Source organism: Hippopotamus amphibius, chromosome 3 (assembly GCF_030028045.1).
Source record: "Hippopotamus amphibius kiboko isolate mHipAmp2 chromosome 3, mHipAmp2.hap2, whole genome shotgun sequence".
Lineage (NCBI taxonomy): Eukaryota > Metazoa > Chordata > Mammalia > Artiodactyla > Hippopotamidae > Hippopotamus > Hippopotamus amphibius.
In genome coordinates, this window is record NC_080188.1 from 142989144 (window position 1) to 143008987 (window position 19844).

Here is a 19844-nt window from a genome sequence, read left to right on the forward strand (position 1 = left end):
TTCTGGAAATAATCAGATTTAGGATAGAGACCCAGCCCACCGCTTTGATAGGTATTCGTACTACTGAACTATATTTCCCAGCATGCATCAGACTTACGGCGGCAGAGTTTTTTTGGAAAAAAAACAAGAAAGAAAAGGACTACAACTCCCGGCGTGCCGCGTCCCGGCGGAGCGGACTACACAGCCCTACAAGCCGGGGCAAGCGCCTATCATGGGGCGAGGCGGGGCCGGGGTGGTCGGGGCAGCAGAGCCGGTTTGACGGAAGGAGCGGCGCGGCGGCGGCAGAAGAGGAGGAGGATGGAGGCGGTGGTGTTCGTCTTCTCTCTCCTTGACTGCTGCGCGCTCATCTTCCTCTCAGTGTACTTCGTATCCTTGCCTGAGGCGGGCGGAGGCCGGCCTGGGGCCCTCCACCCGAGGGACTGGGCTGGGGTTGGGCCCGGGTGGGAGCCTGGGCAGGTGCGAGGAAGCGAGGGAGGCGGCCGGCGCGGGTGCCCTGGGCCCGCCGGACCGACGTGGCGAGCCCGTGCGGGAGGAGGACCCCGGCTGCCCAACTTCGCCCCTCACCGGGCGGTCAGAGCGAGCCTTTCTCTCGAAGCGCCCCGGCCCGGCCTGCCCGCCGCCGCTCGCCGCCGTGACGGCCGGACCCGCTCTGTCCTGCGCGGGGCTGGCGCTTGGCCTCCCCTAGCGGCCCCCAGGGGAGAAGGGTCGCGAGTTTCCTCCTTTCTGGCCCTCGAGGGATCAGGGTCGCGGTTTTCCTTGCAGCTGCCCTAGGCCGGGCACTTTGCCGGATGGCCGGAGTCCCGAGAGCGGCGGCTCACGCCCCGGGGGCGGTCGCTGCTGGACGGTCCCGCGCTGAGCTCGGCGGAGGCGATTTGGCGCCTCTTGTCATTCTCTGGGCAACACCCCCGCTACGCGCCCCTTTGTTCTCGCGGGTGTTGGAACTTGTAGGGATCTCTCACATGCAGGAGTTGACTCGTGTCAGAAACGGGTGAAGTGTTTCCTGCACGAGGCCGTTTTGTAGGGAGTGTTGGGAAGGGTTTGTTTTAGAAACCGACTGCAGCTGATTATTTCGCTTGCCCCTGTCGGTTGCAGATCTGTAATTCAGTAACTATACACATGTAGTTCTCAGCCGTTTATCAACTTTTACACTTTTCTGTGTCGATCCATGTTTAAAACTTCCGTATTTTGTATAGCTGTTCGTACCGCAGTATTCAAACTGAATTTTCCAGGCTAGTTAATAGTCATTGAACCTAGCGCTCTAGAAGGCGTGTGGGCTACAACTCTTCTCTACTCTTGAGGGAGCTTCTACTCTTAGTTGTCACCCAGTGATGTAATGCACAATCCAGTTTTAAGTAATTAAATGTAAGCTAAGGAAAAAACAGGAGAAGCCCTGCATTTTACTTTTTCCCCTTGGAAATTACATGTGTCCCTTTCTGACAAAATTAAACTTTTTGTTTGCCAGAGCATTCTAGCTTTAGGATCGTTGTACAGAGTATGTTTTCAGTGTGGCTTCATAATTTACTGTGGACTGGCAACTTGTCGAAGTGGGAAGGGACAAAAGCTAGAATCAAGACTCTCTGCTTAGCTAGTTATTTGCTATGCACATTACTTCACCTCTCTAAAGCCTCAGTTTTCTTGTCTTTAAAATGGGGAGAAATGTTTACTTCCCAGATAGGTGTGTGCACAGTGAGGGCGTGTTAAACACCTAGCAGCACAATGCCAGCTCCATGGCCAATGTTTAGTAAATATTGCTCTTCCTTCCCTCCCCGCCCCCCATGGAACAGCAGTTTTTACTTTAACTGATGATTTCTAATGAGGAGAACCCTGACTTTTATTAGACTTAGGGAACTGACTGAAAGGGCAGCACCACTTAGGAAGTTTTGATGACCTGCATCTTTCTTGTGGCATAAGGAACTGGAGCTTAAGTTAAGAGAAATGAAACTTGAATTTCTTTTATTACAGTTTGGAAAACTAGGCTTGATCATTTAAAATAGCCTTGGCTAGGGAATTTCTTGGTGGTCCAGTGGTTAGGACTTGGCGATCTCACAGCCAGGGATGGAGGGGGGGTGGGTGGTTCCATCCCAGGTTGGGAACTAAGATCCTGCAAGGCGGGCATTGCAGCCAAAAAAAAAAAAAGCCTTGGCTTATACCACTTTATGTACATAGCAACATGTTAGGTGGAGTATTAGACTTAGACAGTAAGGTACATTCAGATGTGTTTTGATGAAATTCAGCATACTATTGTAGTTTTGGAGAGTTGTACTAGCTTAATATTAGAGCCAAGAGGTGGAAAATCATCAGGGTATGCATTCTGTAGGGATAAGAGTTTTTCTGGACTTTGAACCGAGAAGAAAACCTGCGAAGAAGGAAGGGGGTGTGTATTCAAAGAGCAAAGGTGCAGACAAGAGGTGTGTTCATGGCATTTCTGGATGATGGAGGAATAGGCCATATGGAGCACAAGGCTGCTTTTGGCGGCAGCAGGTCAGGTTTGGAAAGGCTGGATTAGATTAGATTTTGGAGGATTTGAATGTAAGGAGAGGAGGGCTTTCACTTTTATCCTCTAGGCAATAGGGAGCCATTGAAAAATTTTGACATAAAGTGGTGAATTATGAAGATAAGTCTGCAGAGTGGGTTGGAAACAATAGATTGGAAGGTAAGAAAGCATTAGGGAATGGGTTCATTTGGATCTGAAATGGGGTACTAATTGTGGACAGGTGAAAGGAGGTATTAATATGAGTGGTATTAGAAAGAAATGATTGATAGGACCTGGTCACGATTGATTCTGAGATATGAAACAGAAGGTAGAAATAACTTTCCATATTTTGAGCCCGGGCAAATGTTGCTTGTGTCATTGACAGAAATAAAACGAACTGGAGGTGGAACAATTTGTGGAGAAAGTGATGATTTTGACCTTAGCTGGGTTGAGGTGATAGGGGGACTATCCATATGGAAATGTATAGAATTTAGTTGAGAACATTTCTTTCTTTCGAACATAAAAGTAGAGAGAGTAGTGTATTAAATCCCATGTTTCTATTACTCAACTTTCAGTGATTTTTCAACATTTCACGGTTCTTTTTCATTTTTCTCCCAACTATTGTGGGGAGACTGGGAGGAGCATTTTAAAGTAAATACCACACATTGAACTGAAGACTTTTCCTTTTATGTCTGTCTGTCCCTCACATTTTTATTTGTGAGTTTATATTTTGTACTAAAACCCATTTTTTGTTTAAGTCCAGTATAATATATGTTTACTGTGGAAAGTTTGGTTATAGAGAAAAGTATTGGGAAAAGAAACCATCCGTAATCCAACTTTCAAGACATAACTGCTGCTAACATATGACCATGCTGAGTTTATAGTTTTGTATCCTGTGTTTTTATATCTTAAGTCTTCAAAGATATTTTATGGATATATCATAAATAAAAACTATTCTTCTATTGGGAATTCAGGTTTATAACATTTAAACTGTTTATATAGGTCATATTTTCCATTTCTTATAGCCACTGTTTGACATTTGAGGAGTCCAGGTTGAATGTTCTGGTTTGGGTCACATTAGAATTGTGCGTAATAAGGATTATTTTATGAAAATCACTTGTTGAAAGAACATAAATGAAAAAATTTAGTTGTCTAATAAATGAACTTTAAGGAAATAACTTAATCTTTTCAAGTCATATCTAATTCTGCCTTGCAACTGGGATTGCTTTCTTTTTTTTTTTTTTTTTTTGGCACATGAGCTTAGTTGCTCCGTGGCATGTGGGATCTTCCTGGAGCAGGGATCTAACCTGTGTCCCCTGCATTGGCAGGCGGATTCTTAACCACTGCACCACCTAGGAAGCCCTGGGATTGCTTTCTGAAAGTTAAATAGTTGTTATAAAAGAATTCTAATAATTCCTTATCTTGATTGTCAGATAATTACGTTGTCTGATTTAGAATGTGATTACATTAATGCTAGATCATGTTGCTCGAAATTAAACAAGGTAAGACATTTCTTTCCTTATTTTCTGGCATTGAAGGCAGTTCTCCATTTTCTGTGTTAGAGATTATTATAGATAAATATATGTGTTTATGATATTCATTGGAATGGTAGTGGAACTACTGTGTTTTGCAATATTTTTAGATCATGAAACTATACCAGAAGACCTAACTTGAAATTGTGTTTCTTTACTCATTTTCCTTGTCCCTTTGTCCACAATGGACAACGTTATTACTCAGACTAGGTAAAGGTTCATTATCAGTTAATTGTTTTCGGCCTCTGTGTCCGAACCCCCTCCTCCCTGCTCATGGGAAAAAGCTCAGTCTATTTTTTTGTTGAATGAAGGCGGACCTTCTTTTTGTGGCTCTTTGAGAAATGGAATTAGCTGGTTTAAGGCCATCTTACCTTTAGTATATAGTCAGAACTTCATGTTAGCAATAAAACTCTGAATTTCCCAGCTTATTTAGATATGGGGAAACCAGTTGGTTCTGATTCATTTTGTAAGGTGAGCAGAAAGAAAAGTTTCCTGGAAATAAAAGTTCATGTAAAAATACTATACTGAGAAGTGCTTTTTGGCTTGATGTAAAAGTGATTCTCATTGGTCTTTTCATATCTTCAGTCTACTTAAGTTTCTCTGGCCCATGAGGGAAATAAAGTTACACTTGAAAAGTTAAAATTTCTAATAAATTGTATTCTTTCTCTCCTCTCCTTTCCTTCCTTCCTCCTTTCCTCCCTCCCTCCCTTCCTTCCCGGTTTTCCAAAACATGGTTTAATACAGTGATAAAAGATTTAAATAAAAAAATAATAAAAAATAAAAAATCTTTAAATAAAAGATTTTGTTTATCTGCTATGCTTTCAGAGTTCTTTCTTTTCTTGAGATATAATTGACATATAACATTAGTTTCAGGCGTCCTTTATTTTATTTTTAATTTTTTTAAAATTAAAATTTCAGTTAATTTTTAAAAAAGTTAGTTCCTGCTGTGTGCCAGGCAGAGCCCTCCCCTTTAAAAAAAAATTGAAATATGGTTGATTAGGCTTCCTCATCTTTATTTTATTTTATTTTTTAATTAATTTATTTATTGGCTGCATTGGGTCTTCTTTGCTGTGTGCAGGCTTTCTCTAGTTGTGGCGAGTGAGGGCTACTCTTTGTTGTGGTGCTTGGGCTTTTCATTGTGGTGGCTTCTCTTGTTGTGGAGCACAGGCTCTAGGTGCGTGGGCTTCAGTAGTTGTGGCATGTAGGCTCAGTAGTTGTGGCTCATGGGCTCTAGACCACAGGCTCAGTAGCTGTGGCACATGGGCTTAGTTGCTCCGAGGCATGTGGGATCTTCCTGGAGTAGGGCTCGAACCTGTGTCCCCTGCATTGGCAGGTGGATTCTTAACCACTGCGCCATCAGGGAAGTCCAGGCCTCCTTATTTTTAGAGGAATGACGTTATACCGCTAGATCCATTTAATAATATATATATTTTTTCAGATGGATCGTAGTTCTTTTTTTAAAATTTATTTTATTTTTTGGCTGTGTTGGGTCTTTGTTGCTGCTCATGGGCTTTCTCTAGTTGCGGCTGGTGGGGGCTACTCTTTGTTGTGCTGCATGCTCTTCACGTTGCAGTGGCTTCTCTTGTTTCCAAGCAGGAGCTCTATGCTCGTGGGCTTCACTAGTTGTTGGGCACGGCTTAGTTACTCTGTGGCATGTGGGATCTTCCTGGACCAGGGCTCGAACTCGTGTCCCCTGCATTGGCAGGCAAAGTCTTAACCACTGCGCCACCAGGAAAGCCCTCTCCAGAAGTTTTAGATTCTTTCCTTTATCCTTGGTGTTTGGGTTTTTTATTATTATTTATCTATTATTTATTTATTTATTTATTGTAATCCTTGGTGTTTGGGAATTTTGCAGTGGTATACCTTTGTTTAGGCCTTTTTAATTTATTGTTTTGGGCATCTGAGAGGTTCCTTCAATCTGGGAAATTTTCTCTTATTCTTTCTTTAGTAATGTCTTTCACTTCTGTTTTCTCTCTTCTCTTTCAGCAACTTGGATTTGCTGGATAATTTATCTGCTGTATTGATCTGCCAGTTCTTTTTTCTTATTTTTGTCCATTTGGTTTTTTTCTACCTTCTTATTTTAAAATTTCCTCTGTTTTATCTTCTGAATTTTCTAGTAATGTGTATCATTTTTGTCAAATTTTTAATTTCTAAGAGCTTTTTGTTCTTTTGATTCATGCTTGACTCTCTTAGCTCTCTGAGGATATTGATTGTAGTAGTTTTGAATTTCGTTTTGCTTCCTACATTATATATGTTTTTTCCAAGTTTCTTTCTCTTTGCTTTTCCCCCTTCTTTCATTTTGGGGGCTTTCCTCAGTTTCTGATACATAACTGTCTAGTCATACTTTAGGGTAAAGCACTAAAATACTCATTGGAAGCTCATTGGGTGGTCCAGGTTTGTTGACTGATTGGTAGATAGACTTCACTGAGGGTAATTGGTGTCTACCTTTTTGGGCACCTGAAATGGCAGTTTTTTGATAGGTGCTTTCTCTTGTGCCATTAAGTTACTGCAGAGAAGAATCTTCCAGACTCCTGCCTGGGTAATATAAGCCTAGTGCTAGCATTCTGAGAACAAGTTAGGGGAAGAATACGTTACTAAGGAGGGAAGAGAAAGAGAACAGAGGACTTGGTTGAAAGTCAATAAACCAAGCATACTAAGGTCAAGTATTGCTTCCTGAAACTTTTGTTTTAGGTTTGTGTTTATGTAAAACAAAATGCAGCCCGCAGTAAGAAATCCTGGGTTTGAAAGCTCCTGCTACTGTGGGTCTGAGCATGGAGAGTAGGAGTAGTAACATCAGCTAACATGTATTGAGTGCTTACTTTTCATGTGGCTTACATATGTTATTTTATCTAATTCTCTATAACAGCCTTATGAGGTGTAAGTATTATTATCTCCATTTTACAGATGAGAAAATCATGATCTAGAGAGGGTAGGTAACTTCCTAAAATTGCACAGCTAATAAATAGGATAGAGCATGGGTTTTACTCCAAGCTTATTTGATTTTGCAGCTTAAGCATATTAGCATTATGTTAAATTGGTTACACTTTAAAAATGCATTTACATATTAAAAAAAGTTCTGGTTGACTTCAAATTAGGTTTAAGGCCCAGAAAATCCCTTCTTTGTTTATTAAAAAAAGTATCTGAGTATGCACCTTAGCTGTCTGGGGCCTGCATTTTCACATCCCGAGTTTCCTCAGGGCTCACCACAGGGAGTGACTTTCAGTCTGATGGCAGGTATTCTTTTCAGCGAGGGCTGCAATCCTTGATGACTGTGACATCCCTTGTTTGTTGATATGGCAGGAAATATTCCATTTATAAATATTGCATTCATCAGGCCCTTTGTGCTCTGGGAAAAACTGGCAGAGCAGATAGATATTTTTGGGAGAAGATTTTATGAACCCAATTCTTGCATCTCTTCATATCTAGAAAAGCACTAAAGTCATTAATGGGGACACCTGCTCCTCGTGACCAACAGCCAGCCTCTGTGAAAACATGTTCTTGACTGGGCCGACCCCCCTCACCTGCATCACAGCTGTACTGACCTCCCCCACCTCTCTGGAGCAGTTCCTCCTTGCTACTGCCAGGCTTTCTTCTGGATAAAGTTCTCATTTTGCCCCAAATAAATTTTAACTCACACACACACACAAAGTATCTGAGGGAATTTCCTGGTTGCCAAGTGATTAGGACTCTGTGCTTTTACTCCGTACTTTTACTTAGTTCCCCAACAATTCCTGGTTGGGGAACTAAGATCCTGCAAGCCTCACAGAGTGTGTCCCTCCCCCCCCCCCCCCCCCCAAAAGTATCTGAAATCTAAATGCAGGTGACCTGGGCCCAGTGTGTCTGGGCTTTTGTTATATTGCTCAGCCACTAAGTAGCTGTGTGACCTTGGGCAAGTTACTTAATCTCTCTTGAGTTTTATTTTCCTCATTTCTACAAGTTGGGAGTGCCAGTTTCTGGCTCCATAAATACTAGCTATTAACTTCCATTAAAAGAAAAATCTGTACTCGTAGGAGAGGAAGACTTGGTAAATTAAGAACCTGGCACCATAGCTGTTGATATATGAGAACTAAAATATTGCACAATAAACAAAGAGCATAGATAAGGGCATGGGGTGCCATAAAGCCAGTAGTCTGGGATTCTGTTATCCTGGTCCATTATCATATTTGTTCAAGTTTGAGCTGATATTATAAGCTATTAAAGTACTTTTTTTTTTGGTGAATGTGAGATGGTTTCTCTCAGGGTTCTGAAGCTTGGAAATGTTTAGGATTGATATTCTGACTTGAAAGGCAGCATGTAGATGGATATAAACCATCCCAAATTAGAGTAAGAGGCTTTAGCACAGATACTGGAATAGAAAGTAAGTAATACTCTATTTTTTCTCTAGTTCTCATTCATACCTGCTTAGTGAATGAATCTGAACCTTGCTTAGGATGAAACGTAATTAAAGTTTAAGTGCATTATTTTTAAGCCGTGTCCTGATGTAATTGCATGGCGTAAGCAGTGATAGCAGTTTGCAAATCTGGGACATCTGAGCCTATAAATAATCTTGAAACACTAGCTTGGAAGTTCTCTGTACTTTCTTTGATTTAGCTTTACATAACATGTACGTCCAGGAAGAACACAGCAGTGAGATGTAATACTATGTTTTTCCCTTGCAGTGGGTAATTCCAGAATTGGTTGGCCATACCATTGTCACTGTATTAATGCTCATTTCATTGCACTGGTTCATATTCCTTCTCAACTTGCCTGTTGCCACTTGGAATATATATCGGTGAGTACAGTTTGTTTATTGTTTTGTGTCAGGGAAGTTTAGAGAAAAAAATTTTTAGAAATTTGACAGCTTTCTTTTCTCCAATAAAATGGAGACTAGTCATAAAATAAATGACAGAGACTTCCCTGGTGGCGCAGTGGTTAAGAACCTGCCTGCCAATGCAGGGGATATGGGTTCGATCCCTGGGCTGGGAAGATCCCACATGCCACGGGGCACCCAAGCCCATGGGCCACAACTAATGAGCCTGCGCTCTAGAGCCTGTGCTCTGCAACAAGAGAAGCTGCTGAAATGAGAAGCCTGCGCACCGCAATGAAGAGTAGCCCCTGCTCTCCATAACTAGAGAAAGCCCACGCAGCAATGAAGACCCAACATAGCCAAAAATAAATAAATAAAATTAATTAATTAATTAAAATACAGTACAGTACAATGAATGCTTCCTTAAATCAGGATAAATTTTTGTTCACTTTGGTGTACTGGGCATGTAGCAATTTCCATGGCTCAGTCACAAGAGTAAAAACACAAATTTACATGTTTAAATTAAAAAGTATGTAGTGTTTAGTTATGTTACCTAAAGACGTGTGAAATGTTTTTCATTGTCTTTGAATATCTTTTTTCTTTAAGAATGATCAAAAGCGTGAGAATATAATATGATATAACAATATAACAGAATATAATATAATATATAATTATTTATATCTTCAGTTTTTGATTACAGTGTACTTGAAATGCTCCAAAGAAAATTTCATTTTAAATCTTCCATGTTCGATAACATAAAAATTTTGACTTAATACATTTTGGAAGTTTGTTCAGACATAGCTCAATGGAAACACTAATTGTGTATAATTTATAGTTGGGCTATTGTACATTGCATATTTTCTTGTGAAGAACGGTGGAATAACTTTGACAAACCTGGGATTATTTTTATGTTGGTGGATTGATCCTCTGCTGAATTTTTAGGTTTTATTTATATTTTATTTATATCTAGTTTTTTTGGGTAAAACCATTCATCAGCTGATTTTTAAGCTTGGTTTTTAAAAAAAAAGTGCAGTTAGATATTGAATAAAGGAGGGGTCAGTGGGATCAGGGTAGGAAGCACATGAAAAGATAATGGAAGGCAGTGGAGATGAGGGAATGAGTGGATTTGGGGGAATAATTTCATAAATATCATGAGCAGAACCTGAGGTAGGGAGAACTTTTTAGATCTCTGTACCTGTTTTCTAGAGGATGGGCCCAGAGGGCTAGACTTTTTTCTTTTTTTTTTTCAAGTTTCTTATTCCTCTCCCATGATCATCCCATGGACTAGCACTCTAACCTGAGCTCAGCATTGGAAACACAAGACTGCTTACATTGCAGGGGAGGTGTGATCCCACACAGGCTTTTAGCACAGCTCAGTATCCCTGGAACACAAATTTGGGAGTGAGAGTGGGAACCTCTGAGGCTGTTTACCTTAATTATATTCCAGACCACACCATTAGTTATCTCTGCTAGAAATGAAAATGTGCTAGAGGATGAACAAGCTTTGGCATGGCTTCTTTGTACAGTTGTCCCTTGGTATCCTTGGGGGATTGGTTCCAGGACCCTCACTCCTGAGTAGTTGCTGGCACAGCAGCAAATTCAAGTTTTGCTTTTTGGAACTTTCTGGAATCTTTTTTCAAATTATTTTCAATCCTTGGTTGGTTGAATCCACAGATGCAGAACCTATGGATACGGAGGGCCAACAAGATAGTACAGATTGTGGTGGAAGGTTTTGTGAAGTTTTATTTGGGGAACAATAAAGTCCCCAATAGATTCTATTTCCTATAATTACAAAGACAAAGATCTGGCAGTGACAGATTGTCTGCTGGTCACAAATTTACCTTCTGTTTAAAAAGGTGAAAAAAATCAATAGATGGATTATTTCCTCTTTTCAGATGTCTGTACTTTATGCTGTTGGGGATACAGACATGTATAAAACGGACTCTACCCACAGGAGAAAGAGGCAAAACATTAAATAACAAAATAAGCTGGTTAAATAAGAAGTGGGCTAAGGCAGTGTAAGATAGTTACCAGATGAGTGATGAAGCTACTGAGATTGGGAGGAGAGCTGGATTACTGTGGACTTGACAGCTTCAAGGAGGTAGTGGTGTTTGAGCATAGCCCTATAGGATAGATAAGGTTTGACAGAGAGGAGTGGGGAAGGATGTCTCTGAGGTGTGATTGATAAAGGGAGGGGTGGAAGGGAAAGCTTGAGCAAGCACACAAGGCATATTTAAGGACTAATTTAGTTGAAATCACGTAGATGAGGCAGTAGTAATAAACAAAGCTAGAGATGTGGAGGGTCATAGAGAGTCTTGAACACTGGTCCAGGGAGTTTATTTGTAAATATGAGTACTGGTAGCATAAAGTTCACCCGTTTAAAGTATACTATGCAGTATGTTTTTGGTATATTTATAGATAAGCAACCACCACTAGAACCTATTTAAGAATATTTTCATCACTCCCAAAAGAAGCCCTATATCCTTTAACAGTCACTCCCCCCGCCCAGCCCTAGGCAACTGCTAGTCTACTTTCTGTCTTTGTAAAATTGCCTATTCTGGACAGACATACCATTTAAAAGAGATCAGTATGTGGTCTTTTATGACTGACTTCTTTCACTTAGTGTAATATTTTCAGGGTTCATCCTTGCTGTGTCATATATCAGTACTTTATTCCTTTTTATTGTGGAGTATTCCATTGTATGGCTGTACTACCTTTTGTTTATCCATTTGCAGTTGATGGGCATTTGAGTTGTTTCCACTTTTTGCCTATCATGAATAATTCTACTGTGAACATTCACACACATATTTTTGTGTGGACATATGTTTTAATTTCTTTCAGGAGTGTAATCGCTGGGTCATATGATAACTCTGTAGTTTGACCTTTTGAGGAACTACCTGACTGTTCAAAAGCAGCTGCACTATTTTATGTTCCCACCAACTGTGTATGAGGGTTACAGTTTCTCCACATCCCTGCCAACACTTTTTGTCGTTTCTTTTTTGTTTTAGCCATCTTATTGAATGTGAAGTGGTATCGCGTTGTGGTTTCGATTTACATTCCCTAGTGACTAATGATGTTGAGTATCCTTTAATGTGCTTATTAGCCATTCGTATGTCTTCTTTGCTCTATATGTTTTTTTAATTCATTTATTTTTTATTGAAGTATACTTCATGTACAATATTATATGTTACATGTGTACAATATGGTGATTCACAACTTTTAAAGGATATACTCCATTTATAGTTATTGTAGAATTTTGGTTATATTCCCTGTGTTGTACAGTATATCCTTATAGCTTATTTTATACATTTTGCTCTATATGTTTTTGATTAGCTAAGTTGGCATGATATAAATTATGCTTTGGGAAGATTTTTCTGGAAGCATTATATAGTATTGATTGGATGGAGAAGAGGCAGGAGGTAGGGAAACTAGTTCACAGACTAGGGTGAGAATATAGAGCTGGACTAGAGTGATAGTGGGACTGTAAAAGATGGGGCTATATAATTGGTGATAGGAAAGAGGAATGGACAAGAGTTTAACCTACTGCCTATGAAAGATGAAGAGAGAAGTCAGAATTGAGTAAGAGAACGTTTTTAAGGACCACTGAGGAAATGGTGACACTCCTGTTAGATAAGCTGGCTGTCAGAGAATGATAAGACTCTTTGAGACTATAGATGGTCCTCGATTTACAATAGTTTGACTTTTGATTTTTCGACTTTATGATGGTGTGAAAGTGATATACATTCAGTAGTAACTGTACTTTGAATTTTGAATTTTGATTTGTTTCTGGGCTAGTGATATGCAGTATGAAACTGTTGTGATGTTATAAAACAGGCTTTGTATTAGATGATTTTGCCCAACTGTAGGCTAATGTAAGTGTTCTGAGCATGTTTAAGGTGGCTAGGCTAAGATATGATGTTCACTAGGTTAGGTGTATTAAATGCATTTTCAATTTTCGATGGGTTTATTGTGATGTAATACCATTGTAAGTTGAGGAAAATAGGTATTGAGGTGAGATGTTATCCAGACATTCATTTGTAAATACCTGTTATCCAGCCATAGATGGGCTATTTGGGGGAGAATTTAAGATTTGTGGAACTCAGAGAGCCATTTGCATTTCACAGAAGTCATAATTGAGAAACTGAACATGTGGCGAAAGTGAGGATCCCAAGGTTGCACTAGAAGAAGCTTGGACATGAGAGAAGGAAGAGGTCATGAACTGTGCTTGGTTAGGACATGCATGTTGTGCAGATGACACAGTCTGGATGCAGAAACCCAGATGCTTAAACTCACTGATCTGCTTAAAGTAACCCAATTTTCTTACTTGTAAAAGGAATCATTTGGGGAAGAAGAAGATTATCATATGTAATATTATATACACAGTGATATTTAATAAATATGAAATGTTATATGTTATCTCAAGAGCCCCTAAAACTCCCTAGTATTTTTTTATTTTTATTTTGCTGCATCGGGTCTTAGTTGCCGAACGCGGGATCTTCGTTGTGCTGTGCGGGCTTCTCTAGTTGTGGCTCATGGGCTCTCTAGTTGTAGCATGCAGGCTCCAGAGCACACACACGTGTGCGCATGCGGGCTCAGTTGTTGTGGCCCAGGGGCTTAATTGCCCCGTGGCATATGGGATCTTAGTTCCCCAACCAGGGATCGAACCCACATCCCCTGTGGTGGATTCTTAACCACTGGACCACCAGGGAAGTCCCTCCACAGTATGTTAAACACAGTATCTTCAAGATTTTTTTAAGTTTGAGTCTGAGTCTGTGGGAACACTGAGTTGAATTGGTCTGGATTTGGAACTAGGTGTCTGCTGACGGTGCCCTTTATCTTCCATATTGACTTTGTAGCCCTATTCTCATTCCTCCGCTGTGGTCATACCTCCATCACTATAAAAAATACATTTCTTATTTGCCAAAATATTATTACTTAATTTAATATTTATATTAAAATTAAATTTAAGTAAACCATATTTTAAATTAAATTAAAATTTATATTTTACTTAAATTTAATCTGTATTTTTTAAGGGTCATGTAAAGCTAGGCAGTGCGTTTGCATCTGAACTATCCATTTATTGTCTTAACTGAAGAGGAGTTTTATTTTACCACAGTAGCATTTATTCTAAAGCATTTCTGTTCTGTCTTCTTTAAATTGCTCTTTTAAGGTAGGTACCGTTTATTAACCGTGCAGATTGAGACATATCTTTTGATATGTCTTACAGAGATGTGTCAAACATAAAGACAAAACATAAAGACAACTTAAAAAGATGTTATGAAGTTGAAGGGGATTGCATTAATTAAGTTAGAACTTTGTAGGTAAAGAAGTTTCTAAGAACTTGATAAAGTTGGTTTGGTTTTGGGTTCCCCTTCACTTATGTCTCATGGAAGACAGCTATAGGTATTACTGATTCAGTAGTTTTCTACAGAAGATGGATAAAGGGGTCTCTGTACATAAAATATACTTCTCTAGAGTGTTAATGTATTTGTTTCAGAGGGCAGAAATTACACCTAAAATTAATAGTATTGTATCTTTCAAAGGAAAACTAAGTCATGGCCATCATTATACTACGCTGTCCATATTTGGCCTGAATATAAGGCTGCTATGATTGGTTCATTTGTAAAGGTTGATTATTACTGGTTACTTATTTTTGAATATTTATGCTGAATATTTATTCTTTCTAATGTGTGTGCATTCTTTAATTTACCAGGTTCATTATGGTGCCAAGTGGTAACATGGGAGTGTTTGATCCAACAGAAATACACAATCGAGGGCAGCTGAAGTCACACATGAAAGAAGCCATGATCAAGCTTGGTTTCTACCTGCTCTGTTTCTTCATGTATCTTTACAGGTGAGTTTACAGTCCTCCTGGCATTTTCCTGGATGCCATGCCTTCTTTTAATGGATATATTACTATATTGTAGGATTTTGTATTGACATTGCAGAGATTTGGGGATTATGTGAATTTCTTGTGGTTGTGTAAATTTTTTATGTTGTCATTGAATCAGCATTTTGTCTGACCTGCAGTAGAGTTACTCCATATTATTAGTTGTTTCTTAGCTGTTGAGGCTGTCAGTATGCTTAAAACTGTCTTTGCTATTCTTTCCCTTCCCTAGTATCCAGCTGTGAGGTCTCACTGCCTGTTATAAGCATTACTATATGTACCCCCAGAGACTTTGCCACTCATGGGTCTTCTGGGGATCAGACCCCTGGCAGCAGCTCTCAACAACTTATATCCATGTTAGGCTGATCTTTCTTGGTGGTAAGGAATTTAGGTGTGATGCCTTTTCTCTGAGATGCAAGTGGTCTGTTCTGGTAAAATTGTATCAGTCTTCCAGTTAGATTGGAAGTAAGAATTAATATGAAGACTTGGCTATCAGACACTGGAAGCCTTATGCAGTCCTATTTTAAACTTACATTTATTACCTTAAGTTTTAGAGATAACATGCCACCTTTTCCTTTACCCATTATAGATCCATAGAATAGAGCAAAAAAGAGAAAAAAATTGTCTTGTGTGTATGATTTGATTAAGCCTTTAAGAGGCTAGAAGTCAGGCTTAACTTTTGTATCCAAGCTTAATTATACCATTCCTGTTTTTTTCCAAGGTACATTTTAATTTTTACATGGGCATAAGGCTAGTAGGAAAAAAATTTGTACTGAACTAAACTTTATCACTCAAAAGAGTCCTAATAATTAGAAACTGTACAAAGGTAAGAGTTTTAAAAAACTGCTATTTTGTCTGACATAGCTCAGAAGTCAGAGCCATTTTAGCTTCTGCCTGAAAAACCAGGCTTCCTAAAATCCTTTTGCTATGCCAATTCCGCCCATACATTAGATTGAAATTAGAGTTTAGATGGTTTCCTTTTTACTATTTATCTTATTTACTTTTCTATATTTTAAAAAATAGGACAGAAAAAGCACACTGATAACAGTTTCTGGTTCTCATATCCTACCTCATTGCTAATGTGCTTAATTTTTAATCTTAGCATTAAAGATGGAGAATAAAGAGCAAAGAAATTTAATATTAAGAGTACAATGATACACATTATTTTTTATTACTTTTTAAAGTCAAACCATATGAAGGTATCTTTACCATCATATATGTTCCCTTCTGTTTGTCAGAGACAAAAAGCAAGGTGGTCATCCTTCTTCATCCTCCTCTCCCCTTCAGGTTCTGTGCTTTTGGAGAGTAAACTAGAGCGGATATCCCCTGGGTTTTGGTAACATGAGCTTCTTGAGACATCTGGGGGCAAAGCCAATGTAGTCACACTTTTGGGTGTAAACATGGGATGAGGGAGCCGTATCTTGCTTATTAGACCCAAAGTCTTAGGGTTTAAAAATGAACAAGGGTTTCTTAGCTCTCAGTTGTTGAATTTGAAGCAATGGGACGATGGACTGAAGACGGGGGATTGGAAGAATCAGGAAGCAATTTGGTGGCAGGTTTAAGGTATGGTTCTTTACAGTGAAATAAAAGATAGGCAACCTGTATAACTGGTTTGACTGAGTAGCTGCATTCCTCCCTGGCTGCATCCTTTCTTTCTTTTCCCTTCCCTTCTCAGCTTGTCATTTTTAGCCATGTTGCTATTACCTTACCCCTTGGTGTTCCCTGTAGCTCAAGGGATCAGGATGAAGGAGTAATCTCAGAAGATGTCCTTGTAACACTTTTCCCTTAGCTTTTGGTTGCCGTTTTTAAAAAGTGTTTACAATTCTAAATCATCTGATTTCTAATGTAGGGATTTATGCTGCTCCTTCTGTATCGCCTGCCACTACTTGCATAGTGCCTTGCACATAGCAGACATTCAGGGTCTGTTAAATAGAATTAAAGGAAAAAATGCCCATCTTCTGTAGACATTGGTGGAATCTATGCCTTTGGTGTTTGGTTAGGTGCTAGCCTGGTGGAATCTACCACTTCCTCGCTGTGTGACCTGGGACATGTTTCTTATCCTCTCTGTGCTTCAATTTCTTATCTGAAAATAGGATAATAATAGTACCTGCCTCATGGGATTGCGATGTGGATTAAATGAGATAATGCACATAAAGCACTTTGGTTTGTGCTGACCTCTCAAGTTCTAAAAAATGTTCAAAAATAATAGTTACTACCATTAATTTGTGCTGTACACCGTGTATTCTTTGGTTTAATTTGGACAACTCATCACTTATACCATTAGTAACGCAAGGGTATTTCTATGTTTTTCAGTCATTTGATCTCAGCAGAGCAAGGCTGATTCCAATAAAAAATGATAGTCTTGTTACTCCTGTTAAGTGTGGTGGTTTTAATAGAGTATTTACTGAATGACCGCCGTGTGTCAGACACCGTGTAAGGCACTGCACGTGACACAGGGGAGCAGCGCAGACTCCCATCAGAGCTGGGAGCCTGCTGACTGTGGACATGAGAGGGGACATGAGCCGAGGCATGTGGGAGGATGAGGAGCTGCGGAAGGAGGCCGGGCAACTGCCCTGGGCCAAGAGGCTGGCTTCCCAGAGGAGGTGCCGGAGCCTGATGGATCTTGAAGCCTGAGAGGAAGTTACTAGGTTGAGGAGGGGTTAAGAGGAGGGGTTTCAGGAGTAGGAACAACATGTACAAAGATCTCCACAGAGAATTAAAGTTTTTTTCCTGGTTTTAGGTTATAGTCCCCACCTTCCACCTCTGTCTCAGTTTTCTTCTTTCTCCCTCTCCTCCCCTTCCCTTCCCTTTTTAGTGAAGACATTAGGGCCTCTTGATGCTCTAATATATTCTGTCCTTTAGGTATAAATGATTGCTTTTTACTCAAATGAATGTCTCTTGCTGAGCCTTATGGGTGCAGGTCTGGACAGACCAGACTCTGTAGCAACATTCCTAAGGAAACATTAGTAACATTAATTTCTTCTCTCCACAGTATGATTTTAGCTTTGATAAATGCCTGAAGCTGGAGAAGCCGTGGTTGAAGTCAGCCTACACTACAGTGCACAGTTGAGGAGCCAGAGACTACTTAAATCATCCTTAGAATCGTGACCATAGCAGTATATTTTTTCCTCTTTGAACAAAAAATATTTTTGCTGTATTTTTACCATATAAAATATTTAAAAAATATGAATTGAGTTTTTGTAGCTTTCTGGTTCTCAACTTTAGCCTGAACCTCAACATGTGAAGGTGTTTTTCATCATCTGTATGCTGAAGATAGTTATTTGTATGTAGGAACGGGACTGTCATTCCAGCCTTGCATGCCAAAGAAATAAAGGACACGCTTTAAAGGGAAAACGTAATAGGTGAGCAAAGCAGCTCTTCGGGTACACTGAAAAGTCAGAGTACAAAACAATACTGTTATTCTGGGCAAAGGAAGAGAGAAACTAAACTACCCTTTTGCCTATATTGTGGCAGCTTCCTATATTTAATATGGTTTACAGATTTATGGAACTGTAAGCCAAATGTCTTTTTACAAGAATGTTAACAGAAAATGACATTTCAAAAAATATATATTTCTGTGCTGAATTGTGAAACCTTATAAGCCATTACAGGTACAATGTAATTCCTGCTTATAGAAAGGAAAATAAACTGAAAAAGCAAAATTTTATCAAGAGCTTTCATTTAAAAGCCACTGCCTCCACAGTCACCCTCAAACCCATACACTCCCACTGGCTCTTGCCGGGTCTTGGTTTTGTATTCTGATTGATCCAATTGTATCTGATCTTTCTGATATATATTTTTAATGGGTTTGGAGAGCTGATTTGGTAGAAGATGCTCATCAGGTTAGAAGCAGGAGCAGCCAGTCATTCAGTGTCAGTGAAATTGAGCCTGTCAGCGCTCTGCTTGGTGTGGGATTAACCGTAACACTTCTGTCCTGCTGCACCACTTTGTCCATGGCATGGATACAGCAATATCCAACCAGACTTGGTTCCTTGGAGTTATATTTGTCAATTCTTACAGTTGTTGAGAGCAGTTAACCTCTTTGGCTCTGTTTGCTGGGTGAAGTTTATTCTCAGTTCTCATTTGTTTCAGTGTGGCTGTCGTAGGCACTGGTGTTTAGGCATTACATGGCAGTGTTCTATGGCAGAGTCCAAAGAAGTTATTCACTCTGTTGAGGCAGAACTGGATAGCCAAATAAGGTGTGTGGTCACCAAATATCAAATCTTGCATGTCCTTTTAACCCAGGACTAGGTCTAGCCTTGGCAGAAGCCAGAGAGCTACTAAGCAAAACTCCTTATATGGATAGATCCACATTTTGAGGATGGTGGTATTCCCTGGCCACATATGAAAGGGAGGGTGAAATGGTAGGCAAAGTAAACTTGGTTCCGTTGGCCTCTTTGGAGCCTCAGAAATTGCTCCTTGGGGTTATCTTGTATTTCTTCCATGCAAAGAACCAAGAAGCTGTAACATAGAAGTTAGTTTGATGTGTCTCTCTTAACTTTTCCTTCTTAGGCATCTTCCTCTATTTAAAACAAACAAACAAAGTTATTCAACTCTGCCTTTATGTCTAACTTCCAGTGCCCCTAAATGTTCCGCTCAAGCTTTTAAAGCAATGAAGCTGTTGGAAAACTTAAATCCTTAGACCTGAGAGATAAACAAGCTACTTCAGGAAGCTCAAAGGTGGTAGAGGACTGTTTTATCTTCTCATTCTTTTTTTTTAAATTGAAATATTCGCAATATTGTGTTAGTTTCAGATGTACAATATAGATTCAATTATTTTTTTTTGGATTATATTCCATTATAGGTTATAACAAGATATTGAATATACAAGTATTCTTAGTAACCAAAATAGAAACCCGTGTAGCTGAGAGTATCTGGCTGTCAGTTTACATATCATCAGGCACAGGCTGTTGAGGCTGAGTGGATCAGAAATGTGCCTTGTTTCTAACAAAAGACAGGAGCACTTTACTTCTGAAACATTAACTGTGGTTAAAAACAAAACCAACTTTCTTGTATTACTGGTTTGTATCAAAGCCAGGAAAAGGGGGTTCCTCTAGTTTTTTGTTTTTATTTTTTAGGGGCTCTTCTACAAATGGTGAAAAGAGGGAAAAAGCATTGACTTTAAAAGCTGTGGTTAAGATGCTAAAGATTAATTTTTTATGCTTT

General features: G+C 39.5%; 1 protein-coding gene across 1 annotated transcript; it reads left to right on the top strand.

Moving 5' to 3' along the window:
- Positions 1 to 231: 231 nt before the first annotated feature.
- Positions 232 to 17868, top strand: CNIH4 (cornichon family AMPA receptor auxiliary protein 4). Its single transcript, XM_057727342.1, has 5 exons — positions 232 to 366; positions 3907 to 3975; positions 8664 to 8776; positions 14505 to 14645; positions 17671 to 17868. The coding sequence occupies exons 1-5, from the start codon at positions 298 to 300 to the stop codon at positions 17696 to 17698; spliced, it is 420 nt and encodes a 139-aa protein (XP_057583325.1). The 5' UTR covers positions 232 to 297; the 3' UTR covers positions 17699 to 17868.
- The last annotated feature ends 1976 nt before the right edge of the window (positions 17869 to 19844 follow it).

Bases quoted from the DNA above. Each gene is read 5' to 3' on its own strand.
- CNIH4 (XM_057727342.1), top strand. From the start codon at position 298: ATGGAGGCGGTGGTGTTCGTCTTCTCTCTCCTTGACTGCTGCGCGCTC. The intron at 367-3,906 runs GTATCCTTGCCT...CTTGATTGTCAG, and splicing joins TCTTCCTCTCAGTGTACTTC to ATAATTACGTTGTCTGATTT. The intron at 14,646-17,670 runs GTGAGTTTACAG...TTCTCTCCACAG, and splicing joins TTCTTCATGTATCTTTACAG to TATGATTTTAGCTTTGATAA.